Source organism: Tenrec ecaudatus, chromosome X (assembly GCF_050624435.1).
Source record: "Tenrec ecaudatus isolate mTenEca1 chromosome X, mTenEca1.hap1, whole genome shotgun sequence".
Taxonomy (NCBI): Eukaryota; Metazoa; Chordata; class Mammalia; order Afrosoricida; family Tenrecidae; genus Tenrec; species Tenrec ecaudatus.
The window spans coordinates 5,712,934-5,737,248 of record NC_134548.1 but is presented as its reverse complement, the minus strand read 5'-3'; the positions used below and the strand labels follow the sequence as shown (position 1 = coordinate 5,737,248).

General features: G+C 46.8%; 2 protein-coding genes across 2 annotated transcripts; both read right to left on the bottom strand.

The window, feature by feature from the left end:
* Positions 1–4,654: 4,654 nt before the first annotated feature.
* On the bottom strand, positions 4,655–5,065 carry LOC142434521 (histone H3.3 type 2-like). The gene has a single exon (XM_075539223.1). The coding sequence runs from the start codon at positions 5,063–5,065 to the stop codon at positions 4,655–4,657; it is 411 nt and encodes a 136-aa protein (XP_075395338.1).
* Positions 5,066–17,076: 12,011 nt separating this feature from the next.
* LOC142434537 (histone H3.3 type 2-like) lies at positions 17,077–17,487 on the bottom strand. Its single transcript, XM_075539234.1, has one exon. The coding sequence runs from the start codon at positions 17,485–17,487 to the stop codon at positions 17,077–17,079; it is 411 nt and encodes a 136-aa protein (XP_075395349.1).
* Between the last annotated feature and the right edge of the window lie 6,828 nt (positions 17,488–24,315).

Below are 24,315 nucleotides of genomic sequence, written 5' to 3'. Positions count from 1 at the left end.
AAGTTACAGCAACCCAATCCTGACAGGACTTATAATGACCCAGACCCCTCAGGAATGAAGGTCTGCATCACCCCATCAGGCAAAAAAACCACAAGCAGCTGAGGTGCTTGCTGAGGGCAAAGGTAATACAGAATGTTTAGTAGTAGAAGGTAGTTCTACCTATCAGTTATGACCAGTGATCAATTGCAAAAGTGAGGTTTGTGATTGTTAGTTGATACTTTTTATATCTACTTATTAAATATATTTTCTTTGTTCATGTATAATGTACCATATACACTTAGATTCAGTGTTTTCATTTATATGAATAATAGATGTTTGATATTACACATAAGTGTGATTTCATTAATGTCTGGAAAATATATATGGCTTAAGAATTGTGTACAGGTGCCAGGTTGGCAAGGTGTGGACTGTGACAGGTAGGTTTATTGTGACAACTTGGCCAATGGGAACATGTGCGATTGATAAGGTCGCAGTTTCATTGGAGGGCAAGCAGATAAATGACTTGACAAGCACCGCCTCTCTCGTTCTTGCTCTCTGGTGATAGGACCAGCATGTGGCTGCTAGTTCTCTCCGTCAACTCATGAGCTACACTACCTGTGGGACTGCCAACCGTGAATTATGTCGCTAGAGCTTGAGGTTCCTTTGAGACCTACTTCGCCATGCTGCTGGTGTATACATCACTTGAGCTTGGGACTATTGAATCCTGTCATCTTGCTGTGACCTGCTGCTGTGACCTGCCCTGCTGTTTGCTGCCTGTGTCCAGACTGCATGCATTGCCCTATGGAAGGCTAAGCTGTCTGCTTCCTTGACCTTGGACTCAACAGCCGCGCAAGTTGAAGGGCTTAGAATATATTAACTGTTCCACAGAAGTGAGTTGAACTGAGTCCTCTGTACTGCTGTGTGGACTAATTGGCTGTTATATTCCTTCATGGTGTATCTATCTGTCTATCTATCTATAATCATAAGTGTCCTGGTTTTGTTTCTCTAAAGAACCCCAAGGAGAAAGGTGGGGATTTCTATCCCTGGGAACGGTTACAGAAGTGGTTCTCAACCGGTGGGTTGAGACCCCTGTGAGGGCTGAACGACCCAATGGTCTTAGGAACCGAGACACTGTTCCTCTCTCCATCTCCAGGCGGGTCCACTCACATGCAGATATAACCACATATGATTTATCAGTGTGAAAACTGTTACCCATGTTACACCATGCTTTAAGACAAAATTTCATGTATTTGTAATTAGAAATAAATATCTCACAATATATAGTTCTATATTATTTTGTGATTAATCAGTATGCTTTAATTATGTTCAATTTGTAACCATGAAAATACATCCTGCATATCAGATATTTACATTATGATTCATAATAGTAGCAAAATTACAGTGATGAAGTAGCATTGAAAATAATTTTATGTTTGGGGATCACCACAACATGAGGAACTGTATTGAAGGGTCATGGCATTAGGATGGTTGAGAGCCACTGTGTGGGTTACAGTCAGGGAAACGCACAGGGGCAGATCCACCCTGCCCTGCTGAGTCACTGTGAGTCAGAACTGACTCCATAGCAGTGTGAGTTTTGAGCTCTAGGGAAAGCAATTTCTCTCTCTCTCTCTCTCTCTCTCTCTCTCTCTCTCTCTCTCTCTCTCTCTCTCTCTTTCTCTCTCTCATCAGCTGTAAGGGTAGGCCTTGTAATCTTCCAACATCTGTGAGGCCCTGGTTCCTAAGGATCTCTGAATGTATCAGGACTTGTTCTCTCTTCATTTATCCATCCATCGTACAGATGCACCATGCCTTTTTTTTTTTTAGTATTGTTCATCTGCTGCCATCAGCATTGGTGACTGAAAAAGGAACAGTTCAGCAGGCTGATAAGTGAGACCTAAGAGGGGTCCAGCTACAGTCCAGATGAATCCTCGAGACTCGTCTGTGATGTTTCGATGCAATAAAGTCTGTGTAACAAAACAAACAAATGCTCGCAGTGTTGAAGAGCAAGGATGCCACGCTGAGGACTAGGTTTCCCTGACCCAGGAAATGGTAATTTCAGTGGACTCATATGCCTGTGAAAGTTGGCCATTAATAAATAATGATAACTAAATCAAGGAGAATCAATGCATTTGAATGATCATGCTTGTGCCAGGGGAGGGGACCAGGTACACCTGCTTGGTATGTGATGGACAGCTAGGTGGCCAATTCAAAAGAACCAGCTGCTCTGCAGGCTGGTGATGAGTCTATCTGTAGCCCAGTCACTTGTGGTACTGGCTTAACCCAAACCCGTCTCTTAGTGTAAAAAATCTTAGTGCTATTCCTTTAGTCCAAGTAAGCTAACTCATTGTGGGTTTCTAACAAGGCCAGGCACCAAAGTGTCCTACTCAACAACTAGGACGGATTTCAATTTCACCAGCAAATGATTCATTATTCATCCTTATCTCACACATTAAAGCTAAAATTTGGAAGGAAACGTTTGACAATGAGGCCACTGCCTGAGGTCCCCTGCTCCACTGTCTTACTTAAAGATCATGCTCATTAAAACACACTAGGTAAAATGTTCCCTTGAGCCTCAATGGAAGAGACCGTTTAATCTTGCTGACTAATCCTTGAATCTGAACCAACCAGGCGGCATTAGGTGGCAGAGGAACCAATTACATGGGTTAATTATTCCAACCACCGGCACAGTACATTCTCCTGTGTGGCCAAAAGTCAGCAGCACAAACCCACAGAACAGCAATCCGAGTTGGAAAGTACTGTCTGCACTGTGCTGCCATCTCCTGTGGAAACAGGAGCGTGCACTTGCCTTGAGCTGAATGCTGTGGGCGTTTCTTACCCACCTGCTGCTCCTGGGGTGAAAAGACAAGTGATCTGCTCCCCAGAAGATTTACCGCCCTGAGGGGCTTCTCTTCCCTGTTGCCTTGGAGGCCTTGGGTGGGAAGTGATTCAATGTTGCACAATTGATTGCTCAGTGTATTTTGAAGTTACTTACACAGAGATTATTTTCAGTAATATTTGTTTTCATAATAAAGATGATTCTATATTCATGATAAAATTTGATAGAGAACTGACAAGTCACACATTGTCCCATTACTCCGACAGCCAAGGTGAACAAGTAGACATTTATCTTCCCTTCTTTACATGACAGTTGCTGGAAAACACAAGAATCAACGCACTGTGTGGCCATTACAAATTGCTCTCTAGTGATTGGAGCACGCTGGTGCGTGCTGCGGCTTTAGCTATTTCTCGGCTTCAACCTGTAAGCTACACTACCTGTTGGTCAAGCCAAAGTGTGGATCATGTCACTAGAGCTTGATGCTCCTTAAAGACCTGCTTCACCACACTACTGGCTTGTACATCGCTTGAGCTTGGGGTTGGTGAATTCTGGCACCTTGCAGTGCTCATGTTAGATATTCCATCGGGCCTGATTCGCAAAGTGCCCATGCTACTGATGGTTGATGACCCACCTTGCAGTTTGCTGCCTCTGGGCAGACGCCAGTTGCCTTGCCCCAGGGCAGGCTCTGCTGTCTGTATCCTTGATGTTGGACTTGGCAGCCCACATAAGTTGAAGGAATTCCAGTATATTGACTGTTCCATGGATGGCAGTGGAACTGAACCCTCCGTGCTGTTGTGCAGCCTAAGTAGCTGTTATATTCCTTCTCACAGCAACAACCACTCGATCTCGATCTCGATCTCTATCTCGATCTCGATATCCATATCTCTCTCTATCTATCTATCTATATTCATAAATTCCATGATTTTGTTGCTTTAGAGAACATTGGCTTACACAATTGGTCACCACTGGCTGTCATTGGTGAAAACCACAGGTTCTGGGATGTGCCACTGAGTGATCTGTAGTAATGGGGGATGGGAAACGTAAGCCCAGTAAGAGTGAGCTGCACTTACTTCACATGACAGAACAAGCACTGCCAACATAACCAAAAACATACGTTCAAAGTCGGGAAACACGTGGTAGAATGAGGTCGTACGCCAGGTAGAATGTGGCAAAGACCTCATGACTATGGAGACAGGTACAGGCTCCTTAGAGGCAAAACCAACTGGACCCTCAATGACACACACCTGAATGACCAGACTCCCCACCACGCGTGGATGTAAAATGTTGAATTTACAAATGTTGACACAGAAATATATAAAACTGCTATTATAAATGCACACAGTGTATTCTGTAGATGTCAGGTTTATTTTATTTATTTATAAGGAAGCTGTAAGTTGCACTGTGGTTAAGACATAAGTCTCTTAACCCTTGAAAGGCCCACATTCGATGACAGTGATGTATGGTCAGACTTAACAGCCCAGATTATGAAAAAGCTTGATAAAGTATTAGCCAGTTTGATAGCAAAAGGACCCTGTCGCATTCATTATGGATTCTAGTACCCTGAAGCTTCCCAACAAGTCCTCCCCATACAGAAACACGCCTCCTGAGAAGCAGCAAGTGGCGCCCATTCCTTCTGCTGGACAGCAAGGCCTCCCTCCTGAGCAGCAGGGCCCACCCCCATGCGGGCTCTGAGCTTCCTGCCTTCATCCTGAGGGAAAGAGGGAAAGACTGAAGCACACACACAACGTCTTACAAACTACGTGCTACCAAAAAGGCCACGCGTGAAATCAAAGCATCATACAGCATTTACTACTAAACACCCGAAAAGGGGGCTTCGGCTTAAGAAGGCCCGCCCCGTATGCGGCGAGCCAACTGCATGTCTTTGGCCATAATGGTGACTCTCTTGGCGTGGATGGCACACAGATTGGTGTCTTCAAACAAGCCCACAAGGTAGGCTTCGCTGGCCTCCTGCAGGGCGCCGATGGCCGCGCTCTGGAACCTCAAGCCCATCTTCAGGTCTTGAGCGATCTCCTTCACCAGCCTCTGGAAGGGCAGCTTTCTGATGAGCAGCTCGGTAGACTTCTGGTAGCGGCGGATCTCGCGCAGTGCCACCGTGCCTGGCCGGTACCGGCGAGGCTTCTTCACCCCACCGCGCTTGGAGGGGGCGCGCTTGCGGACTGCATTGCGGACCGACTTGCGGGGAGACTTCCTCCTAGGAGACCTGCGCAGGGTGGGCTTGGTTCGGGCCATGAGACACCAGACACTGACCTCAGGGACCCCCGCGTAGCTTCTGCTGCCCCCGAGAGAGGTCCAACGCGGACTGGGTTGAATTCTGCCAATGGAACAGCAGCAGAGATGTAAACACGGGGGCCTGGCAAGGAGTCAGATCATACCCAAATTTCTCTCCCTGCCCGCATCGTGCCCCTTTCGTGCATTAGTAAAAATGAACTGTCTCTGTGCAGCTAGAGATTCGATTACAATTAATACGAGGAAGAAAATAACGCCAGAACTGACTGTTTCGAATCCATCACCAATTTTAAAAGTATTAAGTCTGATTTCTGTCATCACCTGAGGATTATTTACGCAAATAAATGGTATGACAATCAAACAGCCCACCAAGCAAATTTACAAGACCTCTTGTTAATATTTTTTTCCTTACTCTGGGCGTAAGGCCAATTCTCTAGCAAGCGATGTAACTTCTGATAAGAGACCCTGCTTTGTCCCTGTGGCAAACAATCTGTAGCTTAGAAGCTTTAAAAAACCAATCTCTTTAAATTTTTCCACCAAAATATTGGTTTTAAAACCGCTATTCAAAAATAAATAAAACGGCTATTCATGAAAGGTCAATAAACTCTCAGGAGTATCCACCTTAGGGAAGATTTTTATATTGCATCTTAACTTTTCAAAAATATTTTATTAATTTATTACCGAAGCACGTGTAATTTCATCTTCCCATTTTCTTTGCTCCTGTGTAGAGCAGCCGTGAGACTGCTTCAAATAGTCCTTACAAAAACAAAACCTCACAGCATACGTGCCTTTTCCTACAAGCGTACAGTCTATTTTCAAGCTGCTCTCGGCATGGACGATTCAAGCAAACAATAAAAAGAACAGATCTACCACAGTGATTCAGACACGCGGCACCTGCTCCATAAGCTTCCTCTGCCACACACTGATCATAGCCAGGGACTACATCTACCATTTGCTACCCTGGGAACAACGAACCTCTCTTTAAAGTTTCTTCACTGTACCTGTCCCTTCTAACAAGGACTAATTATTTTATCACTTAACCCTGAAAGGAAAAAACAGCAAGGTTTTATCTGCGTATTACATGACCTTTTTCTAGTCCAGAGAGAGAGAAAGTGGCTTTACACCTTTAGGCACTACTGCCCCACCTCCAATACCCCTCAAAATGCCCTAAAATTTCCACAAACCCTTAAACCCTGAGCTCCTTCCGGTGGGTTGGCAGACCTGACAGGTGTATCTACTGCACGCGTTTCTTATTCGTTTCAGCTTAGCAATTATATTTTCCTGTAAACTTACCAGATCTACCTTCCACACCCCCTTCTCCCCCAGCGACCAGGAGCCAAGATAGAGACTCTTATCTCAGGAATGGATCTGGTTCCAGGGGTTTACTAACTGCAAGAGGAAACATATACAAATGAGCTGGACAAAAAATTAGGGCGCCGGGCAGGAAGCAACAGAGTCCAGAGCTTTCTTAGAGGAGAGCCTCTATACTCCTGGGATCCCGTAGCCAGCGTGCCCCTGCCAGCATTTCCACAAAGGCAGTGCCCTTCTCAGCCATACAAAGAAACATTGACACTTCAAGTTATTCATAGGCAGGAGGGAGGATGAGAGTGGGAACAAGAAGAAACTGATAAACTTGCTGTGGCTGCTTTCTGCACACTTTCCCAGGGAACGAGGGGCAAAATGTCCATTTTATCTCAGACAGAAAGACAGACCAACAGTGTTTCAATCAGCCCCTCTCTGGATGAGCTGTGGTCCTCCTTCCACGACCTTGGGCCATGACATGTGTTGGTCCTGTCCCCTTGCCTAAAGAGCAAACCCCTCTTCCTCACCCCTTCCCAGCCTCTCCTGTCTTGTCTTCCTCCAGGAATTTCCAATGGGGCTCCTGCAGGGCAGCAACCAGCACCCTGGGTTGTGCTTAGAGCCTGCTAGAAAACTCCAAGGGCTCGAAGTGCCGCCAGAGTATTAGGGTCCCCATCTGGCCCAACAAGGGGGGGACCATCTTTCTATTCTCCAAAACTCTTTCTGTTCTCTTCCCACCCGCCTGTTCCTCTGCGCTTCCGTGTACACCTCCCTAGCTTCCTCTTAGACAATTTACCTGCGCATCCATCAGGAAATCCTACTGCAACGTTCCACAGCATACAGCAGAAGGGTGTCTACGCTTGACTGGTATAATTCCCCATGGTCTTTGGCATTTTTCTGTTCTTTTTGTATCCTAAATATTTTCAATACCTCCATGTGTCCAAAGAATGTAATTGGAAAACTACAAAATCTGCTAGGGGAAATTAAAGGTGTCTGCCTGCCTGTGCCTTCAAGGATATTGGATATTGCATCATGGTATAATAAAAACAAAATTTTTATAAATTTCTGAGGTATAGGCAAGCGTTCAAATTCCATCGTGAAAGTCATTATTTCTACAGAAAAAAAAGACCAAGTCAGTATTGAATGCAGCAAATCAGAAATCTTCAGGAACAACTCCACTGCACCTTTCTTGCTCCTGGTGGGGCCATACAATATGCAACTGATCTGCAATCTTTTCACCTAAGGATAATGCACAAGCCTTATAAATCCTTTTTCTCATATTGCTATTTATGTATCTAATAAAACTCCAAGTTAAAATACAAGGAAAAAAGAGTATAGCAATCATCACCACAATCAAGTTTAAAACTTTTTTTCCATTTTTGTGCTCACTGTTATTGACCGTCCATTTCCCTTGACCTCTCCTGCCACCATGCCTTTAGAAAACTAAACCTGTTCCTGTTTCCATAGCTTCACCTGCCCCAGATCCCCTATAAACAAAGAAAAACAACAACAAAAAACTCAACAACAATGAACAAATAAAACACAGACAAATTTCTATCAAAAAGAATTAGAAAATATTAAAAACGGAAACAACTTTAAATGAGTCACATGGGAGATCGCATGATCAGGTGCTGCATTTGAACTAAGTGCATCTGCCACAATCCACTGGGCACTGTGCGCTGTCCAGCAGTACGGCTAGTCACAGCCTGGAATGTGGTCAGAGAGCTAATGCACATGTGGACACTGCAAATGGATTAGGGGCTTCCGCTATCGCCCATGGCTTTCTGAAAACCGGGTGTTCACAATTCAAGCCTGTTCCCCCATCAGGATTTGGCTTTATTACTTAAATCCTGGATCACACAGGCTGGTGGGCTTCTTCATGTGAACTTGGCTGACGTCTCATTTAGAGGGCTCCTCTTCAAGCTTTATAGGCATCCTGGTAAACCTGCCTCTAGAAACCCATCCAGTTATCAGAACATACCCACGAGCTCTAGAGCACCGTGTGCTCCAGTCTAGCACGAAGCATGCTCCCTCGTCCTCCAGGTCGCTGATAACCAGACACCCTGCCGCTGAGTCCATGCCGACTTACAGGGACCCTAGGATCCCTGAATCTGGGCATCTTTATGGAAGCAGATTGCTTCCATACCCCATCTTCCATCCCCCAATGAGAGGCTGGTGGGTTTGAATCCCAGGTCTCTTGGCTCAGTCTGATGTTTAACCCAAGCACAGCCAGGGATGCTTATAACCAGGTGTAACTCACCAGCATCCTGTGTCTCCTGGAGGGGTGTGCTGAGCACCGGTTCTTCCTGGTGATCTTTCCCAAAATGTGCAACCTGCATTTCATCATGAAACATTACTCAGGCCTAAACTGAGGAATAGTCTTCAATCAAGAAAAAGCAGTTCTCTTCAAAGAGCTCAGGGTGATCAATAACAAGGTGAGGCGCTGTGGGAACCTGTGGGTCCGTCTGCTATTCCCTGCGTCCTCATTGGCTTTGCTGACTTTGGTGGGCTCCCGAGAGCAATTCCCGCCTGTCCCTTGGGGGTCAGGCACACAGCAGTGCCCGGCTACCTGGACACTGTCACCGCATGGGTTTTGTCCCTGCTTCAGAGGTATTTGAGTGTGGAGCATTTCTGAGAGGAAATTAGAAGACAACCAGAGGACAGTTAATGAGCTGGGATCAAATTCTAGAGGAGGGAAGACGGGGATTGGACAATGGATGGCAGGCAGTCGAGGCCCAAGGACAACAGGATTTCACATGTTCATTTCAAGATTTGCACCATTGCATGTGGGTAACAGTAGTTCTCTGCATTTGGGAAATCTGTATGTGGTTATTGGTGGTATCAGCAACCTTCTTTCTGAGTTAGAAATGATGGAAAAGTGTGAGGCTACTTCTTAGGAAATGTTATTTTAAGGGAGTTTTTCCTTCAGCACCATACAAATGCCCTCATGCTTGGTTTCACCTGCCTCACACTTTCATGTGCTGTCTGTGAGGGGTCTTCAGGCTCATGTTCTATCACGGACAGGAGGAGCATGTAGTCGGCCTGGTTTTCCATCACGTGGCTCCTGTTGACACACATGTCCAACTACAGCACCTGGAATGCCTCACTGAGCTGTTAGTGACTTAAGAGTCTTGCCCATTAAACCCAAAGCCCCTGAAGGAGCAGGGGGCTTACTTTGTGTCTGTCTGACCCCAAACTGGTACAGAGCGGACAATTAATTGACTAATAAAAGTGATCACTAGGCTGAGTAAATAGATCTAGCAGCAAGGGAAAGAAGAAACAAAGACTCAAAGAAGAAGCTAGTCTGCAGCCCATCGTTCTCTGTGGACCCCAAGGACCCTGGTGCCGAGGGTCACGGCGTGGGCTGCTGACTGCAAGACCAGCAGTGGAAAACCAGCAGCCACTGCACGGGGGAAAGGGGACGCTTTCTATTCCTCAAAGAACTGCAGTCTCGGGGACCCATGGGGCGGCTGTTCCCTTTCCTATCAGGACTCAGTGAGTCCGAATCCACTCGATGGCAGTGGATTTTTTCGAATGATGCATAGGTGATGTGGGTAGACACCATGGCACGGGTCAAGAGGGGTCATTATTAGGAGACAGGGCTGGATCCTCAGGGTAATCAGTGAAATGCATAGGGATGGATCCCCTTGACTGCCGACTCATGTCAGCACCAACTCCAAACCCCATTTTCTGCCTCCCATGGACTCAGTGTGACTCACAGTGACCCCCTGTGGGTTCTGAGACTGTACCTGCCTAGACTTTATCCCGCAGGGCTACTCCTGGATCCAGGCACCATCAACGGAAAGGTTGTCTGATCCTGTGCTTGGGAAACACAGTTCCCTTGCTCATCAGCCCCTTCCCTCCCACCCCACTCCCTGCCAACAGGAAAACGCTGGCAGAGGCCAACAGGTCACCATGAGAAACCAGTGGTCGCTGTCATGGAGACCCAGACAGCCAAACAGAAATTTGGGATGAAATTCTGTGCAGACAGAAGCTGGGGGAAGGGCCAGGTGGGATCCAGGCCCACGGTGTGCTGTTGTCCTAAGCCAGTGCTCAGTAGCAGAGAGACCTGTGGGTACTCCACCCCAGAGCAGTCCCATGGGAGACCTCAGTTCTAGTAATTGTGATCCCCAAACATCTTACTGGGCTTGGCTTCCTGGTCTAGACAAGGCTTGTTGCGCTCACCCCACTGAGACCCATCAGGTTCATGCCAGCTTGGAGAGTCTCTGGATAGGGATTCAAGGGGGATGAGTTGCCTGTGAGTGTGATTTGCAGCAGTGCCCTGTGTGTCAGCAGGAGAGTGCCAGGCCTGCCTTCTTAGATGCCTCTGGACAGACTCCAGCCTCTCGCCTTGCTCCTAGCCGTCCCCTCCGTCACCCTCTCTGTCGTAGTCGTGTTGTGCTGCCCCAACAGAAACACCACAGTGGATGGCAAACCACACAACGTTTCTGTCTCAGGGCTTAGGAGGTAGTCCTCCAGGTCCAGGGCAGGAGGTCCAAGGAGGCCTGGTCGTGTCTTTGTGATTATGTGTTTAACTGGGAACTGCAAGGTACTCTCTCACCCCTGGCAGTGTTAGGTCAGTCCCCACTCCCCAGCCCCCCTATCCACCTCCTCTGCCTCCCCTCCCTATGGCCGCCCACCTGCTTGACAGCGACACCTGCTGAGATTCCCGAAGGGTCAGGACTGGGAATCCCCTTTGGCAGAGTCCCTGCGCAGGTTGCTTTTCTGGTGCCTGCCATCCGGCCTGGCCTTCGGGACTAAGGGAGGGCCTGTGGATCGGAGCCGCCTTCCTGAGGAGTCCTCAGTTCTCTCCTGTGACAATGCCGCTGGGTGGGGATGGTGTTCCTGACAGGCTCCTCTTGGTCGCCTCTCTCTTCCCATCCTGTCCTGACCTGTCCAGGGCGTCTCCCATGCACAACCTCTATTTCATTTCTCCAAGTCTAGTCAAAGTCCAAAATCAGATCAACAAAACCCAAACCTGTTGTCCTGACAAGGGGGCTCTAGCCAGAGATCAGGATATTAGCAGGCTTCCTATGTTAATCAAACCTAGGTCTTCCTCAGGTGCCTTTTCAGGTGCAAAGGACCCATGGAGTTGGGTGATGTGGTGGGTTGGTGGCTGGGTGGCTGGGTGAAGGGAGCTAGGCAGCCTGAGGGTCTTAGGTTTCCCCTCAGCGAATTCCCCCTGGATGTTAGCATTTAGAAGACTCAACTCCAATGAAGGCTCCCAAGTGAAGTACCGTATATACTCAAATATAAGCCAACCGGTGTATAAGCCGAGGTACCTAATTATTACCTGGGAAACCAGAAAAACTGATTGACTCCAGTATAAGCCTAGGGTGGGAAATGCAGGATGTGAATTAATACAGAGACCAGAGGGGAGAGACGGAGCGCAGCCACAGACACATCCTTACCAGTTCAGCTGCCCGCATAAGTGGATCACTGCGGGTGCTTCTGTGAATTGGAGCCGTCCACGTCATAGGATGGCTCTGATTGGTTAGATGTGAGTAAACAAATATTCAATGCCCTGCAGTGTCAGCGGGGCTTTGAATGAACAGCAGAGGAACGGCAATCACCCGCAAGATGCTATCTCGCTGGGGTACCACTTACCCGTGTATAAACTGAACCCCAGTTTTTCAGCACATTTTTTGTGCTGAAAAACTGGGCTTATACACGAGTATATATGGTAATTCCTTCCCAGATGTTGAATATTGTCAGCGAACATCCAACAGTGAACCCTGTGACCCCTGCAAAACGGTGGTGACTGTGGGGGGAGTGTTCGGGGTTTGGCTGGGGGTGGGATTGTGGGTCCATCTGTCAATAAATCCTGTCATGTCTTTGTGCTCAAGTTGGAGTGGTTGTTGATTGGGCCCACCTGTTGGAGGCAGCACTAGGGCAGAAAGACACCCCAAATGAAACAAATTCAAATCTAATTCATAGATAACCATTCATAAAGTGTTTGACAGGCTATGGCCTCGGGGAGAGGGGACGGGGATGCAGGCCGGCGAAGAAAGGAAACAACCCCTGACAAAGTGACATGGAGAATCAGAAGACAACCCCAAAGACCTCACTTGTCATTTCTGATTGCTGAAGTTAACCAGAACACCCAGAAGAGCTCGCAGACTCATGAGAATGGCAATTGCTGCCATTCCAATACTCGTGCTCACTTCCAACATTGCCGCCGGTACCAGAAAGACACTCGAACACAGTCATAGGTCAACATTTTCACGCATAAATGATGGGACTACTGCAACAGACTGTTAATTTACTAGACAATCAGAAGGTGGACTTTCAATATCATTTCATGTCAAAATGTACTAATGATGCAGATTTTTTGTAACCCCTTTTCTGTATAATGTAATCCTACAGGACTGGGCTTTAATAATAAACTATTGGCAAGGAATTTAAGGGATACATCTCATTAGATGTCAATCATCTAAAATAGGAATTTTTTTCCATCAAAGTTTTTCTTATAGCTTAGGTAAAGGGAAAATCCCTTTAGAAATCAGACAGCTAAAAATGGAGATTCTCAATGTATTTAGATTTTCAATCATCTCCTAGTGTTGGCACAATTAAACAATTGGTGGATGGCATAGAGAGGCTGGATCCCATGTGCTTAGGTTCAATGTATTTTACATGGCTTACGTTCTAGTCTAATTGGGGTTCCTTATCATAATTTTAATACTCAGCAATCACATGCTGCTTCTGAAGAAAGCTACTGTATATGAAAGAAAATCTTGTAGCCTCAATGGCTCTTTGAATTTTATACATAAAACAAAAGGGGGATTTTTTGTGAGGGGCAGAGGGTGTATCTGGATGAATCCTTTATTCTCATATATTAAGGAGCCTGACAGGCTGGGTTTCTGGGGGTGAAGGGAGTCCTTCACCCTTGTGAGTGGGAAGTGAGTCCCAATCACATTTTCCTAATGAATATTATTCCCCACTATGACCTCCCATAATAGTACTGCCTTAAAGTTATCTCATACAAGAACATGGCTGATTGTCATGTGGCCGGCAGCTTTAACTATTGAAGCTGACATTGGTTGCTCTATCTTCCTGTCATGTCACCCAACTCCCTTGATACCTTCCCCCAATAATGAATGGGCCCTGGTTGGGGGCGCTTTATCCCAGAGACTGGATTCAAATTATTTGCCAGAGTTCCAGTTTTTTGTTTGGCTGCATTACTTGTTGTCATTAAATGTGACTTGGCACCACTACTTTTGTCCCCACCTCCCCCTCTCCCATGTCCCCCAGAATTGTCGATCCCGATGTTTTCTCCTCCAGATTGTTCATCCAGCCTATCTTGATGTGTATATGGATTGTGATTAGAGTTGTATGAGCCCCTAATAAAACGTTTAAAAACAAAACAAAAAATTTTTGCCTTGGCAGCTCAATGTACAGAAAGTTACTATGTTGCTTTTGTAGCTCTTTTGAATTCAGTATATAAAACAAAAGGGGAGATTTGTGGGGAACAGAAAGGTTATTCCCCAGGTTGTCCTCCCATATTAGATGCCAAACCTAAGGGGCTGCTTTTTTTTTCCTTTTATTAGGGGCTCATGCAACTCTTATCACAATCCATACATATACATACATCAATTGTATAAAGCACATCCGTACATTCTTTGCCCTAATCATTTTCAAAGCATTTGCTCTTCACTTAAGCCCTTTTCGTCAGGTCCCCTTTTTTTCTCCCTCCCTCCCCGCTCCCCCCTCCCTCATGAGACCTTGATAATTTATAGATTGTTATTTTGTCATATCTTGCCCTATCCGGTGTTCCCCTTGCCCCCTTTCTCTGCCATCGGTCTCCCAGGGAGGAGGTCACGTGTGGATCCTTGTAATCAGTTCTAATACATGATCAATGACCATTCACTTGGAGGTCAACTGCTTAATGGTTACTTCCCTGAAGGATATAAGGCATCTAGAGCAATCAGACCCTATAGTTTCTCCCACCCTAGTAGAGCCCACTCCCTTCTGATAAGGGGAGTGGATGGTTCCCCTGGAGAGTCCAAAGACACTAAGGTCAAGTCAGCTCTGGCAGGACCAAGGGTAGACTGCTGTCTTGGCTCTAGTGTCCACCCATCTCCTTACCTGCATGGCTTCCTGTCACATGTGTGCCCCTAGTGCCTCCACTTCCATTTGCATTTGTATCCCTACCAAGACCCATCCTGTCGCATGCATGCCTACTGTACAAGCCCTTCCTGTGACACATTCGATTACCTGTAATTAGGGGGGGTGCACGCCCCCTGAGTGGATATAAGTCTTGGTTGGCAATGTGTTCTCGCTCTCTGTGTGGATCTGGCTGCTGAGATCATGGCTGTCCTAGAGGGGAGCGCTTGCATGCTTTATCGAGGCGATGTCTCATTAATTTTACCCCTCGATCACACAACCGTCCCTGGGACCTGTTCCATTGCGGAGGCTGGTCCCCACACTGGCTTAATTAAAGCACTTATGTTAATGTAAATAGTCGTAGGGCTATTCCTTTAGTTCAAATAAGCTAACATGTTGTGGGAGTATAACCAAACCACACATACTGTGTCCCACTCAACAACTAGTGCTGATGTGAACTTCACCAGCAAAATGATTCATCAATAATCCTTACCTCACAACATTAATGCTAACATTTTGAAGGAAACTTTTACACTAAGGGCACTGCCTGAGGTCCCCTGCTCCACTGTCTTACCTAAAGATCATGCTCCTTAAAACACACTAGGTAACAGGCCCCTTGAACCTCAATAGAAGATACCTATGTCATCTTTCTGAATATCGAATGAATCGGAAGCAACTTAGGCAGCATTCGATGGCAGAGGAACCAAGGTCATGGGTTAATTATTCTGAGCACCAGCACGATGCAATTCCGGTGTGTCCACAAGTCGGCAGCACAAGCACACAGAACAGCAAACACAGAAAGTACCTGAGGCACTGTGTTGTCATCTCCTGTGGAAACAGGAGCAAGCATTTGCCTTGAGCTGAATGCTGTGGGGTTCTTACCCACCTGCTGCTCCTGGGGTGAAACCACAAGTGATCTGCTCCCCAGAAGATTTACCGCCCTAAGCGCTTCTCCTCCCTGTTGCCTTGGAGGGCTAGGGCTGGAATTGATTCAATGTTGCACAATTGATTGCTCGGTGTATTTTGAAGTTACTTACAGACATTATTCTCTTGAATAGTGTCTTTCCTAATGAAGACGATTCTATATTCATGACAAAAGTTGATAGAGAAGAAAAGACAAGTCACATATTGTCACATTATTGGGACAGCGAAGGTCAGCAAATGGACACGTCTCTTCTTTACGTGACAGAAGATGGAAAGCGCAGGAATCCACACCAGGAACCCTGTGGCCATTACAAATTGCTCTCTGGTGATTGGAGTGTGTGCTAGTGTGCTGCTGCTGTAACTCTTTCTCCGTGACCTGCCCTACCTGTGGGACAAGCCAAGCCCTGGATCATGGCCCTAGAACCAGAGGCTGATGGATTCTCTCTTTCTAGTGCACGTGTTAGATTTCCCATCAGAGCCTGCTTCCCTGAGCTCCTGGGCTACTGACTGTTGGTGAGCCACCCTGCCTGTGGGCAGACTCCACTTGCCTTGGCCCAGGGAAGACTCTGCTGTCCGTTTCCTTGACCTTGGTCCCAGCAGCTTACTTGGGTTGAAGGACTTCCAGTTTATTAACTGATCCACAGAAGTGAGTTGATCTGAACTCTCTGTAATGATGTGAGGACCTATTAGCTGTTAAATGCCCTCTCACTGTATAAACCAATCCATAGATACATATAAAATCATAAATGCCCTGGGTTTGCTGGTCTAGAGAACACTGCCTAACACCATTGGTCACCACTGGCTGTCATTGGTGAAAACCACAGGTTCTGGGAAGTGCCACTGAGCGATCTGTAGTAATGGGGGATGGCGAACGTAAGCTCAATAAGAGTGAACTGCACTTACTTCACATGACAGAACAAGCATGATCAACATGGCCAGCAACATACGTTCAGGGTCAGGAAACACATGGTACAATGAGGTCGTACGCCAGTTAGAATGTGGCAGAGACCTCATGACTACGGAAACAGGTACAGGCTCCTTAGAGGCAAAACCAACTGGACCCTCAATGACACACACCTGAATGACCAGACTCCCCACCATGTGTGGGTGTAAAATTAATTTTAAAATGTTGAGAGTGAAATATGTAAAACCACGATTATTAATGCATATAGTGTATTCTATAGATGCCAGTTTTATTTTCTTTCTTTCTTTGTTTTATTCTTTCTTTCTGGAAACTGTAAGTTGCATGGTGCTTAAGATCTGTGTCTTGTCACCCTTGAAAAGACCCACATTCGATGAAAGTGATGTATGGTCAGACTTAGCAGCCCTGATTGTGAAAAAGCTTGATAAAATATTAAGTAGTTTGACTGCAAAAGGACCCTGTCGCATTCATTATGGATTCTAGTACCCTGAAGCTTCCCAACACGTCCTCCCCATACAAAAACACGCCTCCTGAGAAGCAGCAAGTAGCGCCCATCCCTTCTGCTGGACAGCAAGGCCTCCCTCCTGAGCAGCAGGACCCACCCCCCTGCGGGCTCTGAGCTTCCTGCCTTCATCCTGAGGGAAAGAGGGAAAGACTGAAGCCCACAAACAAGGTCTTATAAATGACGTCCTACCAAAAAGGCCACGTGTGAAATCAAAGCATCATACAGAATTTATTTTAAAACACCTCAAAAGTGGGCTTCGGCTTAGGATGGCCCGCCCCGTATGCGGCGAGCCAACTGCATGTCTTTGGGCATAATTGTGACTCTCTTGGCATGCATGGCGCACAGATTGGTGTCTTCAAACAAGCCCACCAGGTAGGCTTCGCTGGCCTCCTGCAGGGCGCCGATGGCCGCGCTCTGGAACCTCAAGCCCATCTTCAGATCTTGAGCGATCTCCTTCACCAGCCTCTGGAAGGGCAGCTTTCTGATGAGCAGCTCGGTGGACTTCTGGAAGCTGCGGATCTCACGCAGCGCCACCGTGCCGGGCCGGTACCGGTGAGGTTTCCTGATCCCACCCTTGTAGAAGGTGCTCATCCAGATCGTTTCAGTGAATGGCTGCTTGGGCGGAACCTGCCCAGCAGTGAACTTGCGAGCGGTAGGCTTGGTTCTGGCCATCTTACACCTGCCCCAGGGAGATCTCTGACCCAGGCTGGGTTTAATTCTGCCAACGGAACAGCATAAAGCAAATGAACACAAAAATGTAAGGAAGAAAAAAATTGAAAAGAATTGAACACAGGTGACTGGCAATTAGTCAAATCAGACCCGAGTTTCTCTCCCTGTCCGCACCATGGCCCCTCCTTTCCTGCTATTAGTAAAAATGAACTATCTCTCCTCAGCTAAAGATTCCATCACAAGTTACTCAAGGAAGAAAATAATATCATGACAGACTACTACCTGTTTCAAAACCACCACAGACTTAAAAGAAAAAGACTTAAGTCTGATTACTCTCACTACTTGTGCATGATTTACCGCAAATAAATGGTTTTCAACGTCAAACGACACACAAGGCATGTTTCCAAGTCCTCTTGATAATATTTTTTTTCTCTCTAGTCCGGGCGTCAGGCCAATTCTCTAGCATGCAATGGAACTACTGATAACAGGGACCCTGGTTTATCCCTGTGGCAAACACACCCTAGCTTGGAAGCTTTTTAAATCAATCTCTTTAATTCCCACCCTCACAAATTGGTTTGAAACAGCTATCAATGAAAGCATAAATGCTCAGGAGCATCTGGGATGATCTTTATATTTCATCTCAGCTTTTCAACGTATTTTTTAAAATTTTTTCACTGACTTATGCATAACTTTATCTTCAGACTTCTTTGCTCCTGTGTAGAGCAGCCGTGAACCTACTTTAACTAGCGCTTACAAAAACACCCAAACATCACAACCTACGTGCCTTTTCCTACAAGTACACAGTCTAGTTTGAATCTGCTCTCCGCATGGATAATTCAAACAAACTTAATAAAAAGGACAGATCTATCACTATGATTCACATGCGCGGCTCCTGCTCCATTAGCTTCATCTGTCACACACCCCTGTGTTGCTGCTCTCGGGCCGCTGAGCAAGTCTTACAACTTCTTACTGATCATAGCCAGGGACTGAATCTACAGTTCCCTATGCTGGCCAGTAAAAAATGCTTCTCAACGATTCTTCACTGTACCACTTCCTTCTAACTAAGACTGATTGATTATTATACCCCTTACCCATGAAAGGAAAAAAAGAGGAAGGTTTTAAACTTGGCACTGCCTAGCCCTTTTCCTCTTCAAGAGAGGGAGAGAGAAGGTGGCTTTATACTTCTAGTCTGCTCTGCTCCGCCCCCATCATCTAGCAGGGTGCCCCAAATCCTTGCCCTCTGAACTCCTTTCTGGGGGCTTGCAAGCCATGAATATTTATGTACGTTTCTCCTACGTGTGTCTTGTACTCGTTTCCCCAGAACCATTATATTTTCCCTTAAACTTATCAGATATACCTTTCGCCGGGGGACCAGGAGCTAAGATAAAGACTAGCTCTTATCTCAGGAATTGATCCGGTTCCACAGGGATCCTGACTGCAAGAGGAAACATATAGGGCCAAAATTTAGGTCACGGGGCAGAGATGCTCCAGAGTGAGCCTCTATACTCCTGGGATCCCGTAGCCAGCGTGCCCCTGCCAGCATTTCCACAAAGGCAGTGCCCTTCTCAGGCATACAAAGAAACATTGACACTTCAAGTTATTCATAGGCAGGAGGGAGGAAGACAGTGGGAACACGAAGAAACTGATAAACTTGCTGTGGCTGCTTTCTGCACACTTTGCCTGGGAACAAGGGGCAAAATGTCCATTTTATCTCAGACCGAAAGACAGACCAACAGTGTTTCAATCAGCCCCCCTCTAGAGGAGCTGTGGTCCTCCTTCCAAGACCTTGGCCCATGACATGTGTTGGTCCTGTCCCCTTGCCTAAGAACAAACCCCTCTTCCCCACCCTTTCCCAGCCTCTCCTGTCTTGTCTTCCTTCAGGAATTTCCAATGGGACTCCTGCAGGGCAGCAGCCAGCACCCTGGTTTGTGCTTAGAGCCTGCTAGAAAACTCCAAGGGCTCGAAGTGCCGCCAGAGTATTAGGGTCCCCATCTGGCCCAACAAGGGGGGATCATGTTTCTATTCTCCAAAACTCTTTCTGTTCTCTTCCCACCCGCCTGTTCCTCTCTACTTCCATGTACACCTCGCTAGCTTCCTCTTAGACAATTTCCCTGCACATTCATCAGAAATTCTACTGCAACGTTTCACAGCCTACAGCAGAAGGGTGTATGCGCTTGACTGGTAGAATTTCTCATGGTCTTTGGCATTTTTCTGTTCTTGCTTTTGTATCCTAAATATTTACAATACCATGAAATATCAAAAGAACATAATTGGAAAACTGAAAAATCTGCTAGGGGCAATCAAAGTTGTGTGCCTGTCTGTGCCTTCAAGGATATTGGATTTCGCATCATGGTTTAATAAAAACAAAATTTTATAAATTGTTATAATTTATATAATTTATAATTTAAATTCATAATTTTATAAATTTCTGAGGTATAGGCAAGCATTCAAATTCCATCGTGAAAGTCAGTATTTCTACAGGAAAAAAAGTGACCAAGTCAGTATTGAATGCAGCAAATCAGAAATCTTCAGGAACAACTCCACTGCACCTTTCTTGCTCCTGTTGGGGCCGTACAATATGCAACTGACCTACAATCTTTTCACCTAAGGATAATGTACAAGCCTTAGAAATCCCTTTTCTCATATTGCTATTTATGTATCTAATAAAACTCCAAGTTAAAAGGCAAGGCAAAAGGTGTAAAGCAATCCTCACCACAGTCAAATTTAAAATATTTTCTCACTTTTTGTACTCAGTTATTGACCGTCCATTTCCCTTGACCTCCCTGCCACCATGCCTGTAGGAAACTAATCCTGTTCCTGTCTCCAAGGATTCACCTTCCCCAGATTACCTATAAACAAAGAAAAACAACAACAAAACAATAAAAAACTCAACAACAATGAATAAAACAAAAACTTCTATCAAAAAGAATTAGAAAATATTAAAAATGGAAACAAATTTAAATGAGTCGCACGGTAGATCACATGATAAGGTGCTACAATTAAACTAAGACGCTTTCTATTCCTCAAAGAACTGAAGTCTCGGGGACCCATGGGGCGGCTGTTCCCTTTCCTATTGGGACTCAGTGAGGCCGAATCCACTCGATGGCAGTGGATTTTTTTGAGTGACGCATAGGTGTTGTAGGTAGATACCATGGCACGGGTCAAGAGCGGTCTTTATTAGGAGACAGGGCTGGATCTTCAGGGAAATCAGGGAAAGGGATAGGGATGGATCCCCTTGACTGCCGACTCATGTCAGCACCAACTCCAAACCCCATTAGCTGCCTCCCATAGACTCAGTGTGACCCACAGTGACCCCCTGTGGGTTCTGAGACTGTACCTGCTCAGCCGTTCTCACGTGGGGTTGCTCCTCGATCCAGACACCATCAACGGAATGGCCTCTGCTTGGGAAACACAGTTCCCTTGCTCTTCAGCCCCTGCTTCACACCCCACTCTCCGCCAACAGGAAAAATGCTGGCAGAGGCCAACCGGGCACCTGAGCAACCAGTGGTCGCTGTCATGGAGACCCAGCAGCCAAATAGAATGTTGGGGTGAAATTCTGTGCAGACAGAAGACCGGGGGAAGGGCCAGGTGGGAGCCAGGCCCATGGTGTGCTGATGTCCTGAGCACTCACAATGGCCAGTGCTTAGGAGACAGGGAAGCTCATGGGTGCCTCACCCCAGACCAGCCCCATGGGAGACCTCAGCTCTACTAAGTGGGACCCGAACACTTTTTACTGGGTTTGGCTTCCTGGTCTAGACAAGGCCTGTTGCGCTCACCCACTGCAACCCAACAAGCTCCTGCCAGCATCCTGCATCTCTCTGGGTCAGGAATCAAGGGGGGTGAGTTGCCTGTGAGTGTGATTTGCAGCAGTGCCCTGTGTGTCAGCAGGAGAGTGCCAGGCCTGCCTTCTTAGATGCCTCTGGACAGGCTCCAGCCTCTCGCCTTGCTCCTAGTCGTCCCCTCCGTCACCCTCTCTGTCCTAGTCGTGTTGTGCTGCCCCAACAGAAACACCACAGTGGATGGCAAACCACACAACGTGTCTGTCTCAGGGCTTAGGATGTAGTCGTCCAGGTCCAGGGCAGGAGTTCCAAGGAGGCCTGCTTGTGTCCTTTGTGATTATGTGTTGGGCTGCGAACTGCAAGGTCGCCATTTGAAACCCCCAGCCTCTGTGCAGGAGAAAGGCGGGGCTTTCTACCCCAGTGAAGAGTTACAGTCCGGGAAACGCACAGGGGCAGCTCCACCCTGCCCTGCTGAGTCCCACTGATCCAGGTGAAAGGGGAGGAGCAACAAGCTCCGGGTAAAAAGGCTCAACAAGGGGAAGAAGATGCCACCTACTAGGTTCCTCATTGGACACTTTTAGCCTAATTTCTATGCAGCCCTTGGTGACCCAGGTTGTGTGCTATGGACTCCTGGGATTGTACATTCCCACCCTCCTCCACCCTTCCAGTATCGCCACTCTCAACACTTGTCCTCAAGGGATCATTGCTCCTGGATTCCCTGTGCTTCCAGTTCCTATCTGTACCAGTGTCCATCCTCTGATCAATCCAGCTTTGTAAGGGAGAATAGGGATCATGATAGTGGGTGGGGAGGAAGCATTGAGGAACTAGAGGAAAGTTGTATGTTTTATTGTTGCTACACTGCACCCTGACTGGCTCGTCTCCTCCCTGCAACCCTTCCGTAAGGGGATGCCCAGTTGCCTTCAGATGGGCTTGGGTCCCCAACCCGCACCCCCCTAGTGCACAATGATATGATTTTTTTGTTCTTTGGTGCTTGATAACTTATCCCTTCAACACCTTGTGATCACACAGGCTGGTGTGCTTCTTCCTGGTGGGCTTTGTTGCTTCTGAGCTAGATGGCCACTTGTTTACCTTCAAGCCTTTAAAACACTAGACCATATATCTTTTGATAGCCAGGATCCATCAGCTTTCTTCTCCAAGATTGCTTTTGCACCCGCTTTGTGTTCAGAAATCATGTTGGGAAGGTGAGCACCAGGGAATGCCAGTTTAATAGAACAAAATGTTCTTGCATTGAGGGAGTACTTGAGCAGACACCAAATGCCCATCTGCTACCTTAATACTAAACCTATAAATACATGCACATATATCGATTTCCCCATCTTCATATAAAATATATTTACATATGTACATGCCTTTATTTAAACCTCTATAAATGTCTCTTGCCTCCTAGCACTTTCCACTATTTCCTTTTCCTTTCCTCTTGTCCCACTACAATGCTCAGCCTTCATTTGGGTTATAGTAATTCCTCTCAGTTACATTACCCTTGATCATGCCCTACCAGGCTGCCTACACCCTCCTCACCAATGATTTGGATCTTGTTTCCTTATCCCAGTGTTTGTTAACACCACTTCCTTTCCCCCCACCTCCCCCTCCCATGTCCCCCTGGAACAGTCAGTCCCATGGTTTTCTCCTCCAGATTGTTCATCCAGCCTATCTTATTTAGACAGACTTGCAGAGATAGTAACATGCACAAAAACAAGACAGAGCAAAACCAAGCAACAAAAGAACAACAAAAAGCCAATGACAAAACAAAAACAACGGAAAAAACACAACACAACAACAACAAAAAGAAAGGTTGTAGTCAGTTCAAAGACTGTTTGTTGGCCTTTAGGAGGGTTTTCTGGTAGAGTCTGATGGGGTGCCAAGACCTGGCCCCAAAGTCTATGTTTGTTATTCCCCCGGGGACTTTGGTGTTCGGTTCCCCTTGCTGTCCATTTGCATGCCCTTCGTTTTTTGCCTCAGTATGGCGGGATCAGATCAGGGGCAATTCCCACACTGTGTCTCCAGTGTTGTTCCCTGTGGGGCTATGGATCAGTGAGGGATGTAGCGTCTCATAGTGGGGCCAGCCATGTGGTCTTCACTATGGATTGGCTGCTCTGAGCGGGAATATTGTCGTCAAGGCTTGGTGGGCCAGGAAGTGATCCACTCTCTCTTCCTTTCCCTTCATTTGCTCCTGTGTGCTCTGATCAAACATGTTCCTCTCCCTGAGCTGCAGCTTCAGTGCTGTCCTCTGGAATAAATTCTTTTGGGGGAAGGGGCAGCTGTCCACATATTTGGGATTGGGGTCGGCCCCTCAGACCTCTCCACTGGTTCCCTACTCCATACCGGCATGTTGCATTCACTTCTTGGAGCACCGGGTTGAAGTCTGGTCTCTCTTTCCCTGAGGAGATATAAACAGTATCCTCCCCTTGGGTGGGTTAGTGCCCTGTGCCCCCGCTACCCATTTCTTTTTCATCCCCCCCTCCTTTTTAATAGGCTACCATAAGTATCCCTGGATTTGGTCTGGCCCCTACGATACTACCTGGGTCTTGCCCCAGGAATGTTTGTATACAGTAGCTTTCCCGCTATGTCCCTTTTGTATATTTTAAGCCTACCTCAGTGGACCCATATTGTACTTGTCCTTTTGTGCTTGGCTTATTTCGCTTAGCTTGATTTCTTCCAGTTCTTCCCATGCGGCAATGTGCTTCACATGTTCATCCCTGCTTTGTAGCAATGCGTAGTACAACATTGTATGTATGCACCAGTTTTTTAATCCACTCATCAGTTGCTGGAAATTTGGGTTGTGTACAACTCCTTGCAATTGTGAACTGTGCTGGGATGAACATAGGTGCACAGACGTCTGGCCATTGTTTGTTTCTTGCCTCTTCTGGGTATATGCCCAGTGGGGGGGTGGGGGCGGTTGCTGGGTCGTAAGGTAGCTCAATTTTCATCTGTTTTAGATATCACCAGATCGATTTCCATAGTGGCTGCACATACCTACGGGTCCACAAGCAGGGCGTGAGAGATCCTGTCTCCCCACAGCCCCTCCAACACT

Coding starts and splice junctions, on each gene's coding strand:
- LOC142434521 (XM_075539223.1), bottom strand. CDS start 5,065: ATGGCCCGAACCAAGCCCACCCTGCGCAGGTCTCCTAGGAGGAAGTCT.
- LOC142434537 (XM_075539234.1), bottom strand. CDS start 17,487: ATGGCCAGAACCAAGCCTACCGCTCGCAAGTTCACTGCTGGGCAGGTT.